Raw genomic sequence first — 26,133 nt, 5'->3', positions numbered from 1 at the left:
TTAAGGTCTGTTGGCCTCTGAAATTGATGCTCTTTACTATTTCACTGGTGTTTCTCAAACCAGATAGGGTCCCTGCACATTCCCCTAGGTACCTACCTGCATGTTCCTGAGAATCTATTCCAATTTTTGCTTTTAATTTCAATTATATACACAAATTCACAGTTATAAAAATAAAGTCTTTGGCAGAGATAATTTACAATTCAAATATTTTTAAAGATTAATATTTTGGGGCTTCCCTGGTGGCACAGTGGTTGAGAGTCCACCTGCCGATGCAGGGGACACGGGTTCGTGCCCCGGTCTGGGAAGATCCCACATGCCGCGGAGCGGCTGGGCCCGTGAGCCATGGCTGCTGAGCCTGCGCGTCTGGAGCCTGTGCTCTGCAGCGGGAGGGGCCACAACAGTGAGAGGCCCGCATACCGCAAAAAAAAAAAAAAAAAAAAAAAAGATTAACATTTTGGTTCCTTAAGTCAGTGTCTCTTAAACTGGGATTGATAGACTTACCTTCAACCACCCCATGAGAACATTTTACACCACACAACACTCAAATTTGAGAAACCTTGAACTAGACCATGTTGCTTTTTTCCTTCTCTCCTCTTTTCCTTCTTCCCTCCATCATGAGCAGTGGTCACAATCTGAACCCCAATCCCCCATGAGAGAATTTACATTTCTGACTCATAACCGGTATGTACCTGGATCAAGGGGTTGAAGAGACCATCCTTTAAAAATATCATGTATTTTTGAATTCACAGGTCTGTTTTTCCCAGCAAGATTTTTCACATCAGCTTTTTTGTCCTCTGAACCAGGTACTTTCATGCAGTAATCCAGGAAACCATTGGATCTCATGATCTCTGTATAGCCCTTCTCACAGCCGCACACTCCACCCTATAGCAGAAAAAAATGTTGACGGTTACACAGTTGTGTAGATGAAACAAGAACGCTTTAACTGCTGGAGGCACCTAACATTCGCATGGTACGTCATGGCAATTTAGGGTTTTCCAGCACCAGACTTGCCAAAGAGGTGAAAATTCAATAAATAGTTCATCTTTTTGAATTCCGATGTCAACCCTTAAATAAATCATCAGTTCTTTCTGGTGGTTTATAATTCTTATACCTTCCAAATATGAAATCACAATTCTTTGTCGATAGTGGGCATTAACTACAACCTTTTCTCTCTTACAGAGATGTTTAAAGCATCTAATTAAAAATTAGCCTCAACTCTTCCCCCAGCTGTTTCAGATTCCTGCCCATTCACTCCAACCTGCCCTTGACACTGAGAAGCAAAGCAACAGGAATTATGTACATATCTTCTTTGAGGTCTATTTCTGCCTCTATCACTTTCTGCCATTGATCACTAACTAGTCTGAACTGCCTCTCCACTCAAAGGCTTAGTTCTTCACTCAGAGGAGACAGCCCAAGACTGTGGAGAAAAAAAGACTTCACCAAAGGCACATGTCCAAGAGAGGGAGGAGAGAGAGAGAGAGAGAGAGATAGAGATAGAGATATTGATATCTTGTAGTAATCCGAGTGTCACATCACATCTTCACATTCCTAGTTGGCGTCATGACAATATGACCTTCATATTTGTGGATTCTTGGTAATTTTCATGTACCATAAACCTTTCCAAGAAACTGATTATGATAAAGTATAATGGGCAAGGATTTCTGTCTCTGGAAGTGAAACTGAAAATAACTGCTCTTCCTTCCTTCAGCAAACATAAAAGCAATAGAAAAGAATAGAAAATAAGCATACGATTATGAATCTCTATAACTCTGCTATTAAGGCTCCTCACATCAAACTATATCTGGAATTTTCTGAACAGCCTTAATAGCCACTCACATCAGCCCTTATGCATCAGCCAGATTTACTTAGGTCATCAACTCTTGAACACACGATTTTGAGAAGCAACAGATACTAAAACTAAAAATAGGGTACCACAATCTTCCACAAAAAATAAGAGACTTCCCTGGCACAGTGGTTAAGAATCCGCCTGCCAATGCAGGGGACACGGGTTCGAGCCCTGGTCCGGGAAGATCCCACATGCTGCCGAGCAACTAAGCCGGTGTGCCACAAGTACTGAGCCCACGCACTGCAACTACTGACGCCCACGCGCCTAGAGCCCGTGCTCCGCAACCGGAGAAGCCAACGTAATGAGAATCCCACGCACTGCAATGAAGAGTAGCCCCCACTCACCGCAACTAGAGAAAGCCCGCGTGCAGCAACGAAGACCCAACACAGCCATACATACATACATACATACATACATATTTATTTTTAAAGTAAAAGTCAGAAAAGCATATAATTAATAAATGCCTACAGTTTAGGTAGCACTCATATAATAATGCCAATTATTATAGTATTTCCAGTGGTTTTAATAGAAGACATTATTCAGTGTTCAATGGGGAGAACTAATTACGAAAAATTGGTATATGCTCAGCTATGAAAGCCATCTTTTCAAGATGCATCTCTATTTAGTTTGAGTGAAAAGTTGTAACCAGTCACATGCCAAAGTTTCGAGGGAAACGGTAATTTATGTTTTAAATTAAAACGGTAATTTATGTTTTAAAGAGGGTATCCAGAGAGTTGGGGGAAAGCCACACCTTCTACTTAGCAACAGCCTTAGCCCATGAAGTTGCTGCTGATCTCTTTTTTTCCAAACTGGAAGCTTGATCACTCACTCGCTTTTCTGTGGTAAAGAATTAACCTAACTTGAAGTAGAAGAGCCATATTAACAGGATGGAGCGCTTGAATGATTTTTAACCAAATCATTTTTGGAAAGAACACACTATAAGAAGAAACTCGTTTCTTTGAAAGACAGGGCACACCTTTCTTCTATGCGCACCGCGCACAACGAGTGCCACTGTTGAGAATACATGGCACATTTTGCATTAATTCCTGAGCAATGGTTGATGGGAATTAAGGCAGAGAAAGGGGAAGAAAAAGTTCTGCTTTAAAAAAATGTATACACACACACACATATAATTATGACCCATAACCACATATTCAGCTTATGTAAAATCAACTAAAATTTAGACACAGTACAGTAATCATAGTGTAATCAATTTTAATACATAATATTTAGCAAATATGAACATGCCCTTTTTAATATCTTTCAAAATAGTTTAGGTATATGAAAGGCTAAGAAGGAGGAAATAAATCAACTGAGAACACGTTGATAAATAGAGGATAAACAGAGCTAACATAGATTAGATATCTGAAAGACGGGGTCGGCTATAGGTGGATTTAGAGAGAAAAAGGCTGCTTTCTTGAACACATGCCCTGGAGAGAAATTCTTAATAGCTGTGATTACTCCTGCAAATGCCTCTCTGTGGTATCGTGGGCCCAGGGAATGGCTACTTGGGCTGCAGGAGACTGGAAAACATCAGACAGCATACATATAACACAGCGATTACCATACTTGTCCAAGCCTCCAGCACACGACTCACCTGTGTACAGTAGGAGAAAGGTTTTCTGCAGGCCGGGTTACACTGCCGAATAGCAGCAGGGCGTGCCTGAGGGGAACAGCCTCCTACAAAGGAAATCCCACCGTCATTTACAGATTTTTCTATGATGAATACTCATTTCTTTTCCTCTCTGGCACTGGCTACCTTGTAACAGTATTATCTTTAAAAAATCTGTTTGCTGACAGTGTGGCCCAGTTTTATATGACTGATTACAGTACTCCAGGAAGGGCTGTTTGAGATGGGAAACTCTGCTACAGTAGAGAAGCTGTTTACAGTAGAGATTTTATACCTGCGCATTGGCAATGTGATTCTATCATATGGCCACGCTTGAGGGCAAAGCCTGTGCGTGTCAGGATCAGTAAAAGAATTGATGAAATCTCAAGTGAAGTTCAGGAGCAGAAAATATATATGCGTGAAGATCTTTCTACATATTTTTTTTCCATCTCCCGCATACCCCAACTAGGCACTAGACCAATTCCCAATAGCCAAACGGTAAAAGAATGCCACTAATCAATTCATGGGACCACAATATCAAACATTTTGGTAACATTTTAAATGTATTTCAACCCGAATACACACACACACAGTCACATACACACTCCCACACCTATTTTTAACAGCAAATGTATACACTCCACGAGGGATAATCACAGATCTGACATAGTACTTGCAGGTCCTTATTAAATATTTTTGAGTAAATGGATGGAATGATGTCTCTATAATCTGAAAATCACTGAATATTAGTCATGCCTTCCTGGGTTCAAGGTACTAAGCAAAGGAGTTGGCATATTACTCAAGGGCAATATTTAAACTATATTTATATACTACTGGTTGCATTTATAGATTCTAGCCTCTGCATTACTATCATTGTCAAACAATTACAGTTTATGATTTTGTAACTAGCGAAAAGCTTTGGGCTTAAGGCTGTGTAGGGAATAGATCTACATTTACCCTAAGAATGAAACAGCTAAACTCTCACTGTTACTTGAAAAAAATAAAACAAATAATCCTCACAGGAAAAACAAAACAAAACAAAACAAACCACCACCAGGATCCGGAATGAGCAGGTAGGTGTGAAATTGATCATGTGGGTGTTCGTGCTGCCAACACAGCCCCGTTGCTGCCAACAGAGTTTGGAGGGGGTGTTTTGCACTCAAACCAGGGATCGCCACCATGCAGTGTGTGAACCCCATGGGGAGAGGATCTCCTGGGAGTCGGGAAGAACATGTTAGAATTTGTACAGTTTATCTAACATGTTAAATTTTAAGAATGAAATTAAGCTCTAATAATACTTAGCAGGTGACACTGGTAGCCTGAACTCATTCATCAGATTGCCCCATGATGTACACTGGGCACTCCATACAGAGAATTTGATAGTGGAACCCTTACCAGTCCATTAACTCTCAGCATATTGCAGCGTGTGATGCTTTCTGTGTTCCTGGTTAGGTAGATTTACAGTATATTAAGTTTTAACAGTAACTTACAAAATGGACGAGCAGCTTAAAATAAATTATTGTAGGGAAAAACTGTGGATTAAAGGGACAACCACTAATGCAAAGACAGGTAAACTAGAAAAAGGTGACGCTAACAATCTTGCTATTCCAATAGAAAAATCAAAATTCTCCTATCCTGATGAGCTCTTAGTCAGCCACAGGACTAAGTAAAAAGAATGACAATTTAATTTTCTTTGATAAGAAGGCATCAAAATAAAAGCCCTTTAAAATGACTGAGAAGACCATTTGTAGACTCAAATTGCATTCACTGTCACAAATGAAGACACCTTCCCTCAATCTATAGTCAGATATTAAATAACAATCATGACTAACACATTGTTAAAAAGTGACGCTTTTGGTACCTGAACATAAGCATCTATAATTTAAAGCAAAATGTTTTTTTACATCATTAATATATTTTAATTTTTATTATATCCTTATCAACCCTTTTAATTTCACTTTCTGTACATGTTTCATATCATGATACATTAGCACAGTAGTGAAGGATTTTAGAATATGTTGAGATCTGTTCTCAAATACTTTTTACTGAAAAGGTACATCTGTAAAAATTTTAGAGACCATTGTCTTAAACTAACAGTCTTTAGTTTAAGACTTTAGTTAAAGACTTAAGTCTTTAGTTAAAGACTGTCTCTTTCAGTCTTTGTCTCAGATCATGATATTTAAGGAAATTTTATTGTGTTTCAGCTTATTTCTTTAAGTTGTCTGATATATGGGACTTCAAATAGAAGTGTCTGCTTTCTAAGATGCAAAGGTCTAATGGCAACTTGTCGTGAAGCTCATCTAAGGCCACTGCCCAGTCCTCCTTTGCTTATAATTTGTACGCTAATTCTTCTCACCACCAGCAACACTCAGAGATCTTTTTGAAGGGCCCACGTGAACCTTAGGCAGGAATACCTGTGACGTTAATGCCATCTGAACGTTGGCACCATACAGTTCGTTCATTATTGTTCCAAAGACTTGCTTTCCATGTGTAGTGATAACATTTACCTCCTGCAAGTAAATATGAGAACAGCGGTTCTATTATACGTCACATCAAAGCAGAATAAGCATTGATCAATCAAGGCTAAGAGTTGAAAAGTGCTCTTGGTACCTGTACAAGGGCGTGTTTCTACAACCTGCTGGGGGCAACTGTCTTGGTTCTCAAAAGACTGAATTATAAATGTCCTTGACCTAGACTGGCGACCCATAGTCTCGAAGCTTCTTCCCTCGATGCAGGTCAGTTCACACGTGCTCCACTCTGACCATTCCGTTAAATGGCAGTCTCCTGGAGGATTGCGCAGCACAGAGCAGAGGAAAGAACGTGAAAACTGGCCCTTAACACCATTTACATGCACAGGTTCACGGTGAGATTTGTGTGGGGGTGCAGTGATGCGGTGGGTTCCAGAAACTATGCATTCCACACTGATAAATTTTCTAATTAGAAAATACTAAGAATGAGGAAGTAATCTATGGTTTAATCTAGTTGAGCAAAAGAGCATCAAACACTAGACTACCATCATTTTGCTTCCAATCACGGCAGTTTTATCTAGAGAACATTGTGACTACTAGTGATAATAAAATTTTTAAAAGGAAGTGTAAAGATTACATCAACTCAGTTTTTAAAGAGCAGCGTAACATCATAAAATAGATGTTCACAGAAATCATATAAAGGGAATAAGTCGGTTACTGAAGTGGAATATCTTTGAACTTAAAGAATGTTTAATTTAATAATCTAAACATACACACATTTATGTGTATACATATATGTCCATATGTAGGTATGTGTTTTTACACACATATGTTACATGCCATGTTATAAGGATATATAAGGATGTATTAAGCCACCTTAAACTCATGTCACATAAGCTAAGCTGTGTTATTAGGATTAAGATAAACTCGTAAATCTTCTGTAACTAATAATGACCTTCACGATTACATAGAACTTGCCTGTTTAACAGAGCGTTTCTGTGCACTTATAGCCTTACTTGTCCCCACCCATGTCATCACCCAGGGGTTCATCCACTCATGGATTCCGTCAATATTTTTTGAGCGCTGGCCAATGTGCTAGGTGCTGTCAGGTCAGGTATTATTAACACATTTTCTAGGTGGAGCAACCATTGCTCAAAGGGACCAGACTGTATGTCCCAGGTAAAACACCAGTGAAGTGATACTGACAAGATTCTAACTTAGCTCTTAAATTTCCAAGTCCAGTGCTGTTTTTCCCCCTTCTGGCCTACTTTGCCTCTGTTGAAGCTGTGAGGTATATTCCAAAGTGATAACCACAATGACAAATGAATTAAAGTTAGTTAAAAACTTCAACTTGGACGAGAGAGAACTCAGGAAATTAATAGAAAAGAAAGAAATAAAAAGGTCACCGTGGAAGGCATTCCCGATCATTTAAAATTGCCTACCTGGACAAGGCACAGAACATGGCTGCTTCAGGATGCCGTCTTGAAAGGGCATCTCTCCACACAGTGCATTGTCTACAGGTACAGTCCAGTGAGACATTGAACCACTGTGGACCACACAGGAGAGGCTGCGGGTCTGGACTCCTTCCCCACAGTCTCCACCCTGTCAGAGGAAAGGATGCTGTCAGCAGTACCCAAATCATGATCATCTCAAAGTTTGGGCTCCTGCCATCTCTTGCTCAAAAAAACCCTAGTTGCATATTTCGGCAGCTTCCTCCTCTTGAGAGTTATCTTTCAGTTGACAATAAGGCGTCCCTGAGCAATTCTCCTAGAGCTGAGAGAGCAACTAAAAGTACAAATGCAAATCTATGCCTTGGAATTTATGCACTCAGAATATGATGGTTCATTTTGGAACTCAGCCAGGATTGACTGAAAAAGAAAAACAATACCTAATTTGTCTAGGTGTATGTGATAAAATGGCCTAGTCCATAATCACTCCCCCAAGAGAGCATGTACAGCCACAGAGCATATATTTCTCGTTTGCTTTGCTTGTTTTTCTTTTGTAGGGAATTCAGTAGCTTCTCACATGGATTAGGTTTGGGTTTCCAGTAAAATGCTGATTTTCTCTATTGCCACGAGAAGTTGTTTTCCCAGAATGCCTTCTGTGCTGAATACTATTCTTTGAAGATATTTCATACAAGTCCCGCTTATATTATTCTTGGCGACTAGAAAAAAATTGTGCAGTGTCTCACAGAAACAGAGGTTTAGAATTGGAAGGCACTTAGTGGTTATCTAGTGCAACCATCTGCCTGATGAAAGATTTCCTACCGTAACATTTTTAGCAGATACTCGTGAGATGAGTATTATATCTCCTCGGTTTTAGTCAGGTGCTCATACTTCAAAAAAAGTCCACTGGCTATTTGGATAACTGTAGAGGGGTAGCTCTGTTTTTGCATAAATGCCTTAGAAAACAGAGCCTAAGATAAAGCTTCTATACTAAGGAGGTGAAATCCCGGGATAGCAAGAGTGAGGGTGAAAGAGCCATCGCAGGTATGGAGGAAAAGGAAATATAAGGTAGTGTGTTGTCAACTGGCCTAAACTTCCGAGCAAACACAGCTGGTTTCTTGGTCAATCACAAGATCTTCTAGACAGGCTGTAGGACCATCCATGAGGTGGGGAGGGAGGAAAAAGGGAGAGGCATTACATGCAGCTCCCCCTTGGATTCAGTCCTCACTGATCAACCTTCACCCCATGGAGTATTAACTCCTCTGTACTTCCAACGTATGTCACTCAGCTCCCACTAAGTCCAGAAATTGGTGGAAGAGCTAGAGCTTTCATGACTACTACTGGTATGGATGGAGGGAGGGAGAGAGAGAGAGAGAGAGAGAAGGAGAGAGAGGATGACCCTCTGCACGGGCTCTGTTGCTGCAGATAAGGATACCCCACGTTACAAATCATTATTAGGTGACGGTCAGACAACTGGGCTCTGTACTGGCAAACTGAGTTTCAGCTCCTTCTTATTTCCCACCCCCCTCCCACCCCAACAGAACCCAGAAACTGCACTGTTAGGCCTGGGAGCTTCTGTGGCCGTGTCAGCAGCAGGAGTGAAGAGGGATGGGGTGGGCAGCGAAAGCAGCCATGACGGTGCTTCTGGGCGTGCAGCAGGTGACCCAGGGGTTGACGGGCCTGCTGAGCACCAGCCAGGTCAAGGCACTGCGGCAGCGGCGGCTGAGCGTAAGGTCAGGTTGTGGATGGACTGCCGGATGTGCAGGATGGTACAGAGTGGCTGCGGAGAAAAATTCTTTACAGAAGGAAGTTCGGATTCAAAGCCACCCTGGCAGAAAGGAAAAGGGGAGACTTGGAGGAGACTTTTCCTCTCCTCCTCCTGAGTTGCGGCAACGTAGGGCCTGATGAAACTGAGCAGACACACACATAGGAACGACCACCTCCTTTTCTAGAGCCGTCTTAACAAGAATTATGATTTGTTTATCTAACAAGGGCAAGCCCCGCACTGGATCTATCAATACCTCATAGCTGCTCTAATCATCTCTATGGTCATTGTGAAATTGTTTAAAACAGGCACCCTAATTTTGAACCTAAGTGTGCTTTTTTTTGGAGAAGTAGAAGTTCAATACCAATTCACAGTATATTCATTCAAACCAAATGTTCTGGTAAATGTTCACTCCCTAAAGTGGAAAATACCTAGTGTAAGTTAAATTTCTGTTTGGGGGAGGATTCTCTCTATCACTTATTATTCCAGATGATGGATCCATGGCAGAATTGTCTAAGGTGTATGTTTCGCTATAGAGTGTCAGAATTCGTGAACTTGGAGTCTGAAGATACTGCAGCATGTCTGAAATTTGAAGTTACTGCTCTCTGGAACCTCAGGTAACAAGGAGATGCAATTGATTACAGCTTTGTTTGACATTCCAGGAGATGGGGTGTGCAGAAATGACAGGAAACAAGTCTACATCAGGGATCACTTTAAAAACCAAGACGAACAATAATAGGCTCCTAGTATGTATCCATGATCAACCTTAATCTCATACCTTGACAACAACAGCTACTATATGAAGAGAAATCACCATCAGCATGATAGCTTCATTCATAAAGCAAGCATTCATTCAATCTCACTCACGAGACTTCACACGCTAGGGCTTGAAAACAGAGCCAGGTTTCTTGGGCCAGATGGTCAACAGCAAGGATTCTGTCACTGACTCTCTCCTGTCCAGATCATTAAGGGACTTTACACTCTGAATCGGCATCACCAGATGTGGATCAGCAGATGGTGCTAATAATCATAATCAGAGCTGTAATCAAACCTGTAACAACAGCCTCAATTTATTGAGATCTGAACTTACGTCAGATACTATGCTAAGCACTACATATTAGTTTGTCTATCCCTACCAAAACCCCCTAGCAAAACAGCTACTCTTGCTACCCCCCATGATACACATAAGAAAACAGAGGTTTGGAGAGTTTGAGAACTTGACAAAAACTGCAGAGCGAGGAACTGTAAAAAGTTTTGACCAAAATGAGGCCCTGCTGGACTCCAGAGTCTGACCTCCGAAACGGGTTTTGCAGCGTACGTGTGGATGCGCGGTATCAGCTGGGGAACTTGGAAAGAGTTAGGAAACCCTGAAAAAAAGTGAAGCCTGAGGATAAAGACTTCCATTTGCAAATCCCTTTCCACATAAGGTGGAGGCAGGATTGGCATATGCCACTGAGCCCTGTGCGAGCTCCTCTTATTAGGGTTCGGTACGTTTGATGGCAATCGGCCACTTCAACATCTCTACCACCTCCAGTGAATGAGCTTTCAACCTGCATTTGGCAGGTCAGGATATTACAGAACGAGAAGCAGGACAGCTGTGGGAGAAGTGCGCTTCCTTTGTGTGTGGAGGCCCACGTGTATTTTAATCAGGAATTCCCCAAACTCAGCTTACATAAATGTTTAAGAAAAGGCAACTCGCTGAAAAGATAGTGTGTTAATTTACCTCACAAAGCATTCACAAGTAGGCTTTGAAGAGCGGGAGTACAGTTCAAACTCAGGAAAAACTCAACTCAGATATCATCAAGATTCACTTTCTCTTTTGCCTCTGCTTTTTAGTGTCACCTTCTTTGTTCTTCTTGCTTCTAAGTGACTAACTTTACCTACAAGGTGGGAAAATGTGGAGCTAAGAGTTCCTGAAGATAGTATCTTTGAACAGCTTCAGTGCCATTCCAAATTCTTGGGGAAGAATGCTGACTGGCCTCCTTTGGGTAAGGTGCCCACACAGGAATAATTACTACAGACTTGGTTTTTGAGAGCTTTGCCTGGATTGAGTCCAACTCCAGTTGCCTCCCAACTGGAAGTGTCAGTGAGGGAATAACCTCATCTAGAAATCTGAGACACTTCTCAAATTTCTAGATACACCTGCTCTCGTCTCCAGGGCCTCCGTGCCCAGGTATCTCCAATAGATGCCACAACGCCCCCTCTGTATCCCCACCAGCACTGCTACAGAGAATGTTCGCAACCCACCACTCTGGCCCCTGTGGTTCTGGCTAAAGCTCAATACGTGACAGCAAACTGAAACATTACATTTGACATTTCCCCTTAATGTTCCTATGGGACAAATCGGCAGACATGTCTATTAAAAAAAAAAAAGGTTCCTGATACCTGAGAAGGTAAAAGGGAAAGTACAAAAGAACATGTGAGGTACAGTAGCAGTTGTATGGCTGGTAAGACATGGAGTGTGGAGTTTGTCCCCCATCCTTCCCCTCCTCTTCCTGTGTTTTCTCTCCCTTCCCCTGCAATAGGTTCCTGAATTCTTTGAATTTATTTTCTCTACTTTCTCAACAATTATCAGGAGAAATCTTCCTTCCATTTTCTTAATTGTAATTCCAAGCAGCACTTAAAAAATTGCTGAAGGTTCAGGAAAGAGGGTTTTAGACTAAGTAGACAAAGTATTCATATTTAAAGCTATTAGGTTACTAGTTAATTAATTAGCATGGTTACCTTATTTTCTGTAAAAAGGAGACTGAACAAATGTACCCCGCATTTTTGTTCCTCTGGGACTTATTAAAATACATGGGCATTTAACTTCTGCAAGATAATAATACTGCATGACAATGTCATCCTGACAGGAACGCTAAACATCTCCATGAGAATACTCTGCAGATTTCTTAATGCATAAGCAAAATTATTGTTACCTAATTAAAATCTGCTTTGGAATATGAACTGAAGGATAAACCAGTAAAATAAGAATAGAGAAAATCAACGTGCTTTTTCCTATACAAGAAGCCAGAGAGAAAAATGCCGTAGAGGATCTTTGCTGACCCAGCAAAAGTTCTGGGTATGTGATATATTATGATGTTACTAGGCATTTATATGTCAGGTCAATAAAAAGCAATCATTGAGGAAAATGTAGTAACCTTGGTTCGTGTAATAATGTTAAAATATAACTTTCATACACTTTTGGTTTTCTGCCCACATGCAAGATTTTGTCTAAGCCTAAAAGTGCTTTTTTAGGAAATAGAGTCTACAGCAAGCTGTGCATTTCCATAGCATCAGGGTTTTGCCTAATTGCATAATGCTTTGATATTTCCAACAAGCCAAGAAGATAGAGAATTTTTGAGGATGCCAAAGAGATTGGAAGTCCCCCGAACCAGCTTATTATAAATAGTGCCTAATGAACGGCTATTTATTTTCCTAGCAATATCACTCTGTGTGAGGTTAAGTCATTTGGTTCTTTTTTCCATGTTCTCCATTGCATAAAAATACACCATGCCAGGCCCCTGGTATTGTGAAATTTGTTCCATCAGCACATAGGTTTGACTAGACAAGTGCTTTGGACATACTGAGAAGCATTTCTCTGTCATTCCATGACCTACCTCCAATTTACATGCAGACCAGTTGCTGAGGACCCAGCTGTAGCAGGGGGTCACTGGGCAGGTTTTATGCTGGGTAAGCTCTGTGGGGCATGGCCGTCCTTCTCCTTGGGTTGGCATAATGATAAATCGAGTCCGGCTCATTCGACCTAAAATGATAAGGAAGATGTCAGCTTTTCCCTTAGAGTTTGGCTTGGAAAGGGAATTAAAGGACAGAGTGTTGCCTTACATACGAAAGGCTTCATTAAAACACACTGAACTTTGTCATGTCCAGGTTTCAGTTTTCCTGCCATTTTAATTGAGGTTTCTATGGAGACACAAGTTATCTGAGGTGTGCATCACGCTTAAGGATCTGAAATTCTGTCTGTCTTCTACTTTAGCCGGCTTAAGTCCAAACTCTGTATTGTTGCCAAATAGACTGATCCCCATAAACACTGGCTGAATGTTAACAAATATTTATCTATTAAGCTTTAAAATAATCCAAGCATCCTGCCTTGGGCTAGGGATATAGTGGTGCAAACGCCAGATGTACCTTCTACCTTCACAGACTTTATATTCCATGCTAGGATTACAAATATTAAACAAAAATAGAGTTGTATCTTCTTTGTTAGGTTCTAAATCAGAAAGTAAGGTAAAAATGGCATATAATCCAAATTACCCTGGAAAATTCCCTAGGAAGGTGCCACCCTGAGGTTCCAATAGTGTCTCTCCATTAATTCAACATGGCCAATTTTCCTAGATTGTAGGACCAATTTCTTTTTTCACTGAGTACAAGATAAAATTGTTGACTTGTGTGAAGAAGCCACGTTGTTTGAAACACATATGTTCAAATGCTGGTACTCCATTTCCTAATGAAAGGAAATTGGTTAATAAAAATAGCTCAAGAAAGAGTAGGGCTCCCATGTCATCTTATACCCACCCCTAGGCATCAGGTCATAAGCTCATTAAGTGGAAGAGTGGATGGAATTTAAGTGTCTTTGTTTCTCTCTCTTGCTCTCCCTCCTGCTCCCTCTTGTCCTTGGTCCTTTTTTACTGATGAGGTATGATGTGCATATAGTTTCATTACTATTAGCTATCTGTGAATTATCTGTGAATCCATGCCCTTCCATTGGTGTTATAAAGTTAATTATCTAATTGTATCTGTGATAAATGTTAAAGGAAAAACAGAAGGTTCTATGAGAGCATGTTACGGGGATGCCGCCCAGTCTGGGAAGGAATCAGTTGAGCAGTTGAGCTTTAAGCAGAAATCTGAAGGAGCAGAACAGGTTTGAGGGCCTGACAGGCCAGTGTGGCTGGACAGAAAGAGCTAAGAAGAGAATAGGTTGAGGGAATACTGTTAAAGCTATTAAAAGTGGGGTCTTTTAGTTGATGTCAAAGATTCTACATTTACCTCTTAAGAGAAATGGAAAGAGAGTAATGACTTCACTTCTGCATAGAATTCACTTGAAAACCTTGGCTAAGAATTCCCACATGCCCTCAAGTTCAGGGAGAAGTAAGGGTAACTCACACCTTCAGTGAACTAGACCTCTTAGTGACCACCAGAATATTATCATAGATTTGGTGGTAAACTAATTCTCTCTCAGAAGACCCTTTAGGAAAACTAGGAAGTTGCAGTCATTGGATTCTAAATTCCCTGAGGCCTGGGATTCTGTCCCTAACATGGTACTCCATATATATTAAACACTAATTGAATATGTGTTTAATTCATATTTTTATAAATTGTCTATATGATATTATCTGGTATCTGAAAATGTGTGATGATATATCACCGTAATTATTTGGAAGATACCATGTGGTAAGCAATTTTCTAAATACTTTAAATATACTGACTCACTGAATAATCATAACAACCCCGGAGGAAAATGCTATTATTTTTCCATATTATAGATACCACAGGCTTTGCAAATAACAGAATCTACCCATTCTGCCCCCTGGGCACTGAGGAGAACATATGCTTTGGACAGATGTCCCTACCCAGCACCACACAAATCAAATCATACAGGTTGGCCATCACCTTATTCATATGAAACACTGTCCCTGCTTGATGAACACATGTGGCTCAAGATTTCACATTAATTCTTGTTTCAATACTCTTCAGTTTTATGATAATCTTTATGTTTATTCTCTTGAACTAAGTATCTATTACCTGAACGTCATTATCATTGCACTCTGTTCTCTATCCATCTATGTAAGAATAATGACAATGTAGTATCACTTTTATCACAGCTAAAGAGGTTCTATTTCATTAAAACCAAATAACTTCAAGCTTGTTCTTGAATTGATGGCATGCATCATGGCCATTACTTTAGGACTATTTTATTTATTTCCATTAAAGTGACAGATATTTTCTGCTGGACATCAAGGTGGGGGGAACCTAATGAAGTCAATGGAGAAAAAAATGATGCCATTACGTTTTGAAATAATGAAGTCTTACAACCACTCATTGAAATCACATCCATATGATTTCTCTGCCTGTTGCTATCCAAACACCAAGATACGATTTTCAAACGATGCCAGCTTCTATCGAGAAGTATATAATCATTCTACATTTTGAAGTATATTATCATGTTTAATTGGCTAATATTAAAGTTCGTAAGAAAACTATTGCTAATGAAGGCACGAGGGTATAAAAGGTACCTACTGCACCTCAAGTTTCTTTGGGTTACTTGATATCTTTTAATAAGTTCCTTTTTCTAAGTCAGGGGTATTTGGCTGTATAAATTAAATAATCAGAGAAAGTATCCATTAAATTAGGCACTTTCCCCACAATTCCTGAAGTTGTAAATATAAAATCTAGCTACATGGAATACAGATGGTATAGAAAAGGAGGCCCACCATTTCCAATGGTCCCTGGAATTCTAAACATCACACTGGATGTAATATTCAACCTTGCACCTATCTCTCGGCAGTAATTATTCTATTATAAAAGGGATCTCTAACGGCAGGAGACTTAAGGAATTGTTTTGTGATAGTGATTTTTCATGAGACGAGAAAGCAGGGGAGGATGTGGGCAAATGAAAGATATTTAAAGTTATGATCTGATATAGAATATGAGAAAAAGAACATTTTAAAATAGCTGATGAATGGCGCAAAGAAACCTGGACTTGGCATCAAAATTCTCTAGTTGGAAACAGTTCTCTCAAATTAACAGCTAGTAAATGATGTGACTGTACGAAAGTACTTTAACTCCTCTGAGCATAAATTTCCTCTCCTGTAAAATAAAATTAAGTATACGGAGAGTCATTATCTGAGGATAATTCATGCTGGGGAAAATGCCACTTAAAAATGAATGTATTTCAAATAGGAATTCAATTATTTTTAATAAATAATGAAAAATGTCTAAATGGGACTTTTTCTGCAAGTAAAAAGTATGCAAGTGGGTTTATTTTATCTAATATCAACTACCATGCAGGTAACTGCAACTATGCAGTTATTATTAGGACAAAGAATAAATCAACCATTGATATTTTTTACATAATTTTATGATGACCCTATGAAAGTTTTATTCTATTGTGACTGGCTTTTGCAGTTTGATCATAGAATCTTTGTTATTTGAGTCACTTTTCATCAATTTTCTCAAGAGCTCCGCTTAATCTTTGGTGTACAGATTGCTCCATTTTGTGCCCCTTTTTTGTGGGTAAACATTCCATTTGCAGCTAGAGATGGACCAACAAATACCTTGATGCAATGACAGGGCATGTGCGTTAATCCAGGAGACTCGTTGACTAGGGGACGGCTTTATAAGTGGTCAGTTCAACAGCAAATATTTTGATAGTATGAGGGGTTCTGCTTCCTATAGATCTCACAATTATGCTGATTCGGGTGAAGAATACCGAGATGATGAGGACTCCTTGGACTAATCTCATGTTGCATATGAATTTAAAAATACCATATATGAACTACCTTAACAACATAACTAAAATAGAGTAGGTGCTGCCTAATTCTTAATATTTTTAATCATTTCTTTTGACAACTACTATTTCATATCAATTCCTAGACCTGGCCCTGGAACAAACCTGTAATGGGTATATAAAGCATGCTACTTGTATTCTATTGGGCTTTTTCACATTAAATGCACACAGCTACGAAGTCCACAATGATTTAGCCTGGTCCCACCCAACCTCTTACACCCTAGCCTACACTCCTTTTGCCCTCAGAGTAAGAGTGAAGGTGGCTGCCTCATGCTTCCAATCTAAGAATAACAGAAATTTCTTGGACGCTCTCCAGACAGCTCTTGTTTGGGTTTATGAATCTATTTGAAACCTGAATTCAATAGTTGATATAGACAATATGTTTAATGGGTAATACCAATGAGATACAGAAACTGATTCTCTTATTCATCTGCACTTCAGGCTATAAAAGAGAGAAAAGTACTAGCTCCAAAATGTTTCCACTTGAATAAAAACCCAGATTACAGTAGGTTAAGTTTGCTAGCAATTCTCTCTGAAACTTTTCCTCCCCTCCCTTTAGGAATATTGGGAACTCATTATAAGCAACAGTGATACTAGGCCTACTGTTAAATTAGCAATAATTTCTGGCATTGAAGGAAAAAGGATTGCATGGTAAGACTTCCAGAAGAAAATAGATAATGGGGCACACTAGTCGTAACACCCCCCCCCAAAGAAAGGCCAATACTGGTATCTGCATACAGGTTTAAAGCATATTGGACCAGATCACACTCCCATTGAACTCAGCAGTGGTCAGGCTTCACTCTGAGGTTCCACTGACAAAGGGGATGTGGGAAATTTTAAGCAGTAAAAAAAAAACCCTCAAAACTCGTTACATAGGGCTTCCCTGGTGGCACAGTGGTTGGGAGTCCGCCTGCCGATGCAGGGGACACGGGTTCGTGCCCCGGTCCGGGAAGATCCCACATGCCGCGGAGCGGCTGGGCCCGTGAGCCATGGCCACTGAGCCTACGCGTCCGGAGCCTGTGCTCCGCAACGGGAGAGGCCACAGCAGTGAGAGGCCTGCGTACCGCAAAAAAACCCCAAAACAACAAAAAACTCTTTATATGTTTGTCAGTGTATACATTCATAAAAAAGAGATGGAGTCAAACACAATGGTTCTCTGTTCTGACCATACACTCAGATCCAGGGAGCCAGTCACCAACACTGTTACAGTGATAGGCTCTACATAATGGTTCTTCTGTGGTTCTGACAGATGCTCATTGAATTAACTGAAAATCATGGTTTTGATAGCTCTGGACAATTTGAATACGACCCAGGCACACAATGCAAAGTACGTTTGAATGGGAAATTGGAAAAGGAAATATAAGAATAGAGCAATGACGAACTTACCTGTTTAATCTTAAATAGTTCATTAAATACCGTAGCCATGTAAATACGAAGACAGTAGTATATGAAGTCACTCTGAGCTTACAGAATGTTATTTGAATATTACTATTACTGGTTTGCTTTCCACCTGGGAACTATTTTTTTTTTAACATGAGTTATATTTTCAAGGCATGTGCGCAACCGTTGGCAGGGAATGGTCTTCCTGAGCTGACATCTGTAAGGGTTGGCCAACCTACACCACAAAGAATGATGTTCAGTGTCACTAACCTCAAGGTGATGATGGTCCTTCCTGATATGCACCAAAAAATTAGGTTACTGAATAAAATGTTTCCACTTTTAAGTATTTGCTACTTTGAATTTACTCTTAAGCCTTTGGTGGCTACTACCTAGTATTAGTCAGTTGAAAATACTAGCAGATTACAAAATAAATGAAAACAGAAGCAAAGGGATACTAACAACCACCTCGTTAATAGCTGGTCAGGTCAATCTATTAATCAATTTTCATCACATATGTCTCTGTGGTTAAGGCAATTTATTGTATAATACCTTTTGTCATTATAAAAGTATTCCTCATTATGGAGGGAGGGTCTAAATTAATTGAGTGAATACAATGTTCTAGGATATAGAGACGATATAGCATATTCTTGCTTAGTTCTGTTCCCTTCCTCATCCTGCTTTCTTTGTTTTCTTTCCCCTGAGAGCACCTGTTCTCCCCACCCGCCTCAAATCTATCGCTGCAACAAGAATCCCAGTCTCATTTCCTATGTGATAAACTGAAGCCCAGAGAAATTAAATAATTTTTGCAAAGTCACACAGCTAGAAGGATGGGAACAAAAATTGCTTTTACTCCAAAAGCATCTGCTTTCCAACAAATCTCACCTGGTCCAAGTCAGGTATCAGATGCTATGCTGAGGTCATTAGGCCACTTGAACAAGTTTGAGAAGTAACACTTAGGCCTCCCCTCTGCAATAAATGGGTTACCTATATTCATACAGTTCATATTTTCCTTTAGAAGAAACTACTTACAATTATGGTATTAACACCTTACTCTGTGATAACTCTTTATGTGCTTTTGGGTACTTGTCAGAGTAAATTTCTGAAAGCAGAAGTAAGTTGGATTGTCTATAAAATGCTCAGTTAATTTCATGCAGTTCTTTATGCTGGACATCTGGTTTTTACTTCTTTTAACACACATCGTCTGGAATTTTTATCCAAGTTTATTTTTTAAGTGCCAAGTCTGTTGTAAATAGACAGCCTGGATTGACATGGATTGGGGATCAAGGTTATTTTCTAATATAACGGAGTGGAGAAAAACTACGATCTCGATCTGCAGCCTCAAGATAGATCTTCAGCATGTGTTTGGCATTGCTGAAGATGGAAGGTGCAGGAATGATTCTGCCTTCAGAGCTACAGTCCATGAGTTTCCCCTATAGAGGGACTCCTTGGCTTGTCTAAAAATGGCTTCAGGCATCCAGACACCTTTCATCATAGAGAACACTCAAGTTAGGCAAGGCAGAGTCCATAAGTTTTTCAGAGTAAAATAGATGAGCCCCAGCCATAACCATCTATTTGGGGGTGGGGTTAGCGAAGTAAGGAAGTAACAAGACCACAGTTTTAGAGGTCAAGATAGACCATGGTATCACGGGAGTGAGCTAGGTCTTTTAAAGGCAGAAGATTAGGCACCGTTGCCTTTGCTTGGAGATAGAGCTCCAGATTTCTCTGTGACAGTGTGTATGCATTCTAGCTGCTTATTTTCAGTTCTGTTCCCAACAATCACATTTCAGACCCATTAAGAGGTACCAAAACTTGACAGACCACTGTAAATATACAGCAGAAATACCCCCAATGAGGCTCTCTCCATGAGATGCAAGATGACAAAGTCACAGAGAGTGATTTTAGCAATCCTGGAGCTATTCTATCGGTCTCACACATTCCCTATCTGGAAGACTGGCTCCCTGCAGCTATATTCCAATTAGATGGAAGAGATAATAATATGCAACACTGCTAATTATGAGACAAGTATACATTTAGGAGGCTTAAAATTCAGAGAGACTTAAAGCCCTCACTGCCCTTTATGTTCCAATCTGAGATCCATTTCCTCTGCTTATTCTTAAATACACCTAAAAATTATGAGAATTTTTATAAAGTGACACAGCACCCAACCCAGGACCAAGTACATAACATGAACATTTACATATACAGTGTCAGATGTAAAGGGGCACAGTGGAGACAATGGGGCTTAGAAGACACCTGAACTTGGGTTCAAATCTTTCCTCTACAACTGACAAGCTGTGTGACCTTGAACAGGTTACTAATTGCCTGTCCCCATACCTGTAAAGTTATGCCTATAATTTCATACTACTCTTGTAAAGAGCTAAAATACTCCTGGTACCAATAATTGTGCCTTTGACCAATAGATATTAAAAAGTAATTATTCTAATATTTCGTCTTTTTACCGATAAAAGATAGTGGAATAAAAGGCTGGCTCAGTCTTACAACTGGCCATTGGAAAAGCCAGCTTTAAAACTGGATATTCTTCTCTAGTCTTTCTTTTTTCCCCTTCTACAATTCAGCTGCTTGTTCTCTGTCATAGGAACTAATTACTTGATATAGTCAATAAGTTTGAGCTGTTATAACTATTGGACTGTGTGTGATCAAGGATATGACACTGATCATGTTTTATTCAGACACAAACTGAAGGTTACTGGCTTGCCTTTTAAAATCTTTAAACAAAAAGAGAAAGAAAAAAGCTGGAAAGCACAAACTTGTGGTGCTTTGGAGTTAATACAAAATTATTATTTTCATTATGGACTAGAGTGGACAGAAAAATCATATGCCATCTGTGAAACACAAGAGGCAGGCTGGATTACATAGTATAGAAAAATATTATAAACTCATACACCCTGAATTAAAAAATATGAAAGAGGAACAAATCATAATCTGGGATTAACGACCTTCTTGGAACGTTTTGCTTAAATAATAATTATGAATAATTCATGATATGCTAAATTTAGGGAGTTCTACATTCCACTGAACTGATGAAAATTCAACAGACAAAGATCATGACTAATCCAAATATTAAGGTCTTCTATTACATGCTTTGATCTTTGAAATCTATCTAAAAAGATCCCTTAGTGGAAGTCTAGAATCAGTCTCCCTTTAACGTGAAATAAATTGGATTCAAGCTGTTCTAACCTTGAAATCTTTAACACAATTAGAAAGTATATGCCAAGCATCAGGTGTACATTAAAGAGACAACCCAGACGCTTGGAAATAAAAAAGAGCTCCCTTCAAAGTTTCCCCTCAGATCAATATAGTTCTGTGGGTTTGATGGGGAAGTGTGGCTATGGGGGAAGCATCCAGGACACCCAGCTTGCCAGGATTTGCCCGACAGCCCGGTGATTTCCTAAACGGAGACAACGGTGTGCAGTCTGCTCTTGGTACAGAAGTCAGCGGAGAGCCGCAGGCGCTGAAGTCAGACTCCCCTGCAACTTGCTTGCGCACTTTCACGTGGCTAAATAAACTCTGTCTCCTCTTGTGGTCCCTGCCCCATTGCCGTCACCACTTGGAAAAAAGAAAGCAGCTAGTACAAAAGACAGCTGCGGGCTGCACAGCACAGGGAGATCAACTTGGTGCTTTGTGACCACCTAGAGGGGTGAGATAGGGAGGGTGGGAGGGAGACGCAAGAGGGAAGAGATATGGGGATATGTGTGTGTGTATAGCTGATTCACTTTGTTGTAAAGCGTAAGCTAACACACCATTGTAAAGCAATTATACTCCAATAAAGATGTTAAAAAAAAAGAACAATAAAAGGTGGCAAACTTATATTAATATAAACTGACTATGGAAAGGCCCTAAATAAATATATTCTGAATTGGAAAAATAAAATAAAATAAAGTGATTATTGAAAAAAAAATTTAAAAAGACAGCTGCGGGCACACCGTTTTAGAAGAGACAAGGCGCAGATGTTTTTCAATGGTAGTTTCCACCCTTTTCGGCGCCAGAGTTTGGTCTCTTTTAAGAAACAAGTTCATCTGTGCCATACATTGCTGCATTTGATTATTTGCTGTTTGTCTGTCACTTTTAGCTTGTGCTGCATGAGGATTAAGGCATGATTTAAATGCAGAGTTGTCTCATTTTGGAAACAGTACTATCTGCCAGGGGGCTGGTGATCAGAAAAGAGAGGTGCTGGAAGAGTACTGATAGTTTGAGGGCTGGTAGAATTAGAATAGAATAGAATAGAATAGAGCAGAACAGAACCACAAAGGCTGTCTCAGCAGTGTCCTGACGGTAGCTGCCTAAAAATTCAAGGACTATGTGTCCTATTCTTTGTACTGGTCATTTTATTTATTTTTTTAAAGATGAAGATTGGGCACAAATATAATGTATAAATAGTCCTTTTTATATTTTTGTTTGTAGGTTCTGATATAGAGCCTTGAATGCAACAGGTAGTCAAAAAATGCCTGTGAGATTGAACCCTGAGAAGCCTAGTAAAGAAAACGCCAGTTACAAGAACTACGGCACCTTGTCATTCAATTCTGACATAAATATCACCTCCTCAGTGGCCTCTCTTCCCACATCCCTCACTCCCCTGCAAGACACTTGTTATTGTCCATCACATAACTTGTTTTTTGTTTCGACACAGCACTCATCAGTGTCTGTTACTTTTGTGCGTATTCACTTGTCTATTTGCCGTCTCCCTGTCTTGTCATCACCATCTAGTTTCCTGCTAGAATGTTAGTTTTATGAAGTCAGGGGACTTTATTTCCCTGGGATCTTATCCTTTCCATACATGGTGTATCCTCAGCTCCTGGGAGAATGCCTGGCTTTGGGGAAACTTCCAGTGAGTATTTGTGAAATATATGAGTAAATGTCTCTACAGCCCTGACTTAAGAATAGAAGTCAAAATAGCAGGATGACCATATAATGTATTTTCTGCACTGCCACTTTTGACAATGAAAGAATGCACCAATAGGTGTCAGGATAAGGATAACAGATGTAAACTTTATAAATCCTGGTTCAATATATAAAGGAAAAATGGAATACATATACATTTAGATTCCTGGAAGGTTTGCCAGGAGTATCAGGATTATGGAATATTTTTTAAAAGGCATTATTACATCTTAATTCAGGAGATCAAGGCATCTAAAGGTCAAGAAAGGATTCTCAAGAACTTATCCTAGCAGACCCTTAGAAGCTAGCTAGAAGTGATTTATAACTAGTGCTATATTTATGTGCCAATGGAAACTATCAAATGACTTCCAAGTGCTTTACACAATTCGATTTCTCTACGTAGTTAACATCCCTTCTTTAGTCCTTCTGTGCCTTAGGTCACACGATGAAATTTTCGATCCTTTGTATTTGTTTATTATTCTAAGGATTAGAAAAGGTGAATTTAAGTTCAAACTCTAATTGCCTAGAAATCTCTAATAGTGGGATTCAGATTTGGAAAGTAATTTTCCTTGTTTGTTTTTGTTTTTCAAGTAGACTAACGAGGTCTCATGAGCCCACAGCACTAACAGAACTGCTTGAAAAATTAAAGTCATATTTTATAATACTAAACTTACAATTGGGGGGTCTTAGTTTCAAAGGTAGTGTATTAGCATAACATGGAGATCTGTTACGTTTCACTGACTTTGTACAGTGGCAGAATTAGGATATTTGGGGCAAAAATAATGATAAACAGATCTTCTGTCTCCTTGCATTGAACACATTCTTGAGTAATGATACTGGACTTGTGAGTTTAATTAGAGAGAGAGGAAAATAGCCCCTGGCAGGGGTTGGCTGCCCTTGGGCTTACGATCCAGTCTGCAAGCTTTTCCCCTTCAAACTTTCCCCTATAGTCCAGAACCACCTGGGCAGTGACAAACGTTAACTGAGATTTCCCCCATGTGCCAGGTACTGTGCTTCATGGGAACTAGAGAGGTTCACCCATGAAGAACCCAAACAAGGTCATTGATTCCTTAGACAGAAAGATATTAAAATTGATTCAGGGACTTCCCTGGTGGTCCAGTGGGTAAGACTCCACACTCCCAATCCCCGGTTGGGGAACTAGATACTTGCATGCATGCCGCAACAAAGATCCCGTGTGCCGCAACTATGACCCGGTGCAGACTAAATAAATAAATAAATAAATAAATAAATATTTTTTAAAAAATGCCATTTGAAACATTGTAAATGTTCATTGTAATATATCTATATTGACATGATGACAAAATAAAAATTATAAAAAAAATTGATTCTATTTATACATAATTTAAGTATTAGAAGGTGATAGTGGGGGTGATGGTGAGATATTCCACGGGAGGCAAGGAATCAAGGTGGAAGGAAGCATACACTCAAGATCGTGACTGAAATATACTATATCACAGCAGAGAGATCCAACATGATAGTGGAGGGTGATGGGGATAGAGAGGCAGGCATGTGGGAGATCCTGCAGGTCCTCGTGGACCATGCTCACAATACAGGACTTCATCCCTTCTCTACTTTTCCATGCTACCCTTTATGGCTGTTCTCATAGCCGTGGGAGAGTCACACCTCCTAGCAGAGGCCCATGAGGACAAGACTGCAGTGCTTCTGGCTGTGGGATAACCAGGGTAGCTCACGCTGGACAGGGAAGCAACCAGTTATTCACATCACTAATGCAAATAACACCTCTAGTTTAATGAACTCATCTACATGTAATATTACCTATTTGTTTACTGTGTACTGTCCCTCAACTGGATTGTAAGCATCATGAGAAGAGGGAAATTGTCTTCCCGCCCCCCTCACTGCTTCATGTCCAACACATTGTACTATGACTGGCACATTAGTATTTGTTTAATGGATAAATGACTCTTAAGTCAATAGGAAAACAACTGTTCGGATTTGCATTTTCAAAATATTACTTAGGCTGTGATTTTAATGTATGGACTTTGAGTGGGGTAAAAGGACGAGATGTGAGAGTGGACCATGAGAGGAACTGAGTCTATGGGAAAATCTTTAAAAGACCCTAGGGAGTCTCTGATAACACTCTTTCCTGCTGGTGCGTAGGAAGGTGGAGATGGAAATTAACACATAATAAACACCAATGCTGTGTCAGGTACTGTGCTAGACACCTACATATACTTCATAGCATTTAATTCTCAAACCCCAAACAAAGCCTCTAACATGTGCATGAATTCCATTTTAGAGATGAAGAAGCTGAGACTCAGAGTAAGTCATTTGCCTAAAGAGCTGCAATTTGAAACTGAATTTACCCAACTTTAAAGTTGATGCCCAGCTGGAAACTATACATGCTGCCCAATCAGAATATTTGAGAAACTAATATAGGTCAATCGATCACTGAAATCTTGGTCCTAAGATTTGCCATTTGGTTTCCTGAGGTGCTTTGCAGGCTCTCGATTGTGCAGGAAATGGCGTGCTGTTATTTCTGGACATTGTGATTCCCAGATTTTCATTTTGAGTGATGCTCTTTATGGAAATAAATTTCAGCTTCCTTAGCTGTGTTTTTCTAAGGCACATCCTGAGTGCTGTTGTCAGCTCTGCCGTCTCCAGGATCTTAGAGTTGACTTCGCAGGTGAGCCCCTTTTCCTGCTACATCCTGCGTTTGCTCCTCAGACAATCCCAACTAAGGCAGAGAATTATCGATAGCCCCAGTATGCTCATTTGTGAATAGCTTACAAATGAGCCCATATCCTAGTTCCAGTGGTCCAGTCACAGAGCTTCTAAAAACCTCCTTCCAAATATCTTTGTTTGGTGATCAGATCCAGGTCTTTTAACCCCTTTCCCCATCAGATTCCATGATTCCTCCAACATGCAATTCTTCTTCCCTTTTCCTCCCCTACTTAGTGACTAACTATATAGCAGGATTTTCCCTAGGTCCCTATTCCAAATTTCTGACATTTACCTTGTGATAAACTGTAACTCTTTTTCAGGATGAGAACCCTATCCTAAACCACAGCTCTGTGCTTGCCTGTTATGCTCTCCTTGTTCTCTTTACATGGACACATGTTTTGGTCCCTACTTTAGCCTGACGGCTGGAGTGCCATCTATGGCTGCCATTTGCCTAGCTCGCGAGTATCAGCTGCCCCCTGAATTCCTTGCCATTGTTCATTATTTACCCAGGAAC

The 26,133-nt window shown here is 39.9% G+C and overlaps 1 protein-coding gene across 1 annotated transcript in view; it reads right to left on the bottom strand.

Annotated features, from left to right (window-relative positions):
* The window catches only part of THSD7B (thrombospondin type 1 domain containing 7B), a 909,478-nt gene that overhangs the window by 19,275 nt on the left and 864,070 nt on the right, over window positions 1-26,133 (bottom strand). Inside the window, exons 21-26 of the mRNA XM_049711955.1 lie at window positions 12,733-12,878; window positions 7,366-7,525; window positions 6,066-6,239; window positions 5,870-5,965; window positions 3,444-3,526; window positions 690-882 (exon numbers count right to left, since the gene is read on the bottom strand). Coding sequence (XP_049567912.1) covers window positions 690-882; window positions 3,444-3,526; window positions 5,870-5,965; window positions 6,066-6,239; window positions 7,366-7,525; window positions 12,733-12,878 — 852 coding nt within the window. The remainder of the gene's footprint in view (window positions 1-689; window positions 883-3,443; window positions 3,527-5,869; window positions 5,966-6,065; window positions 6,240-7,365; window positions 7,526-12,732; window positions 12,879-26,133) is intronic.

The sequence above is a fragment of the Orcinus orca genome, chromosome 7 (genome assembly GCF_937001465.1).
Source record: "Orcinus orca chromosome 7, mOrcOrc1.1, whole genome shotgun sequence".
Lineage (NCBI taxonomy): Eukaryota > Metazoa > Chordata > Mammalia > Artiodactyla > Delphinidae > Orcinus > Orcinus orca.
Note: the sequence above shows the minus strand (reverse complement) of the source record. Positions and strands in the feature narration are given on the sequence as shown.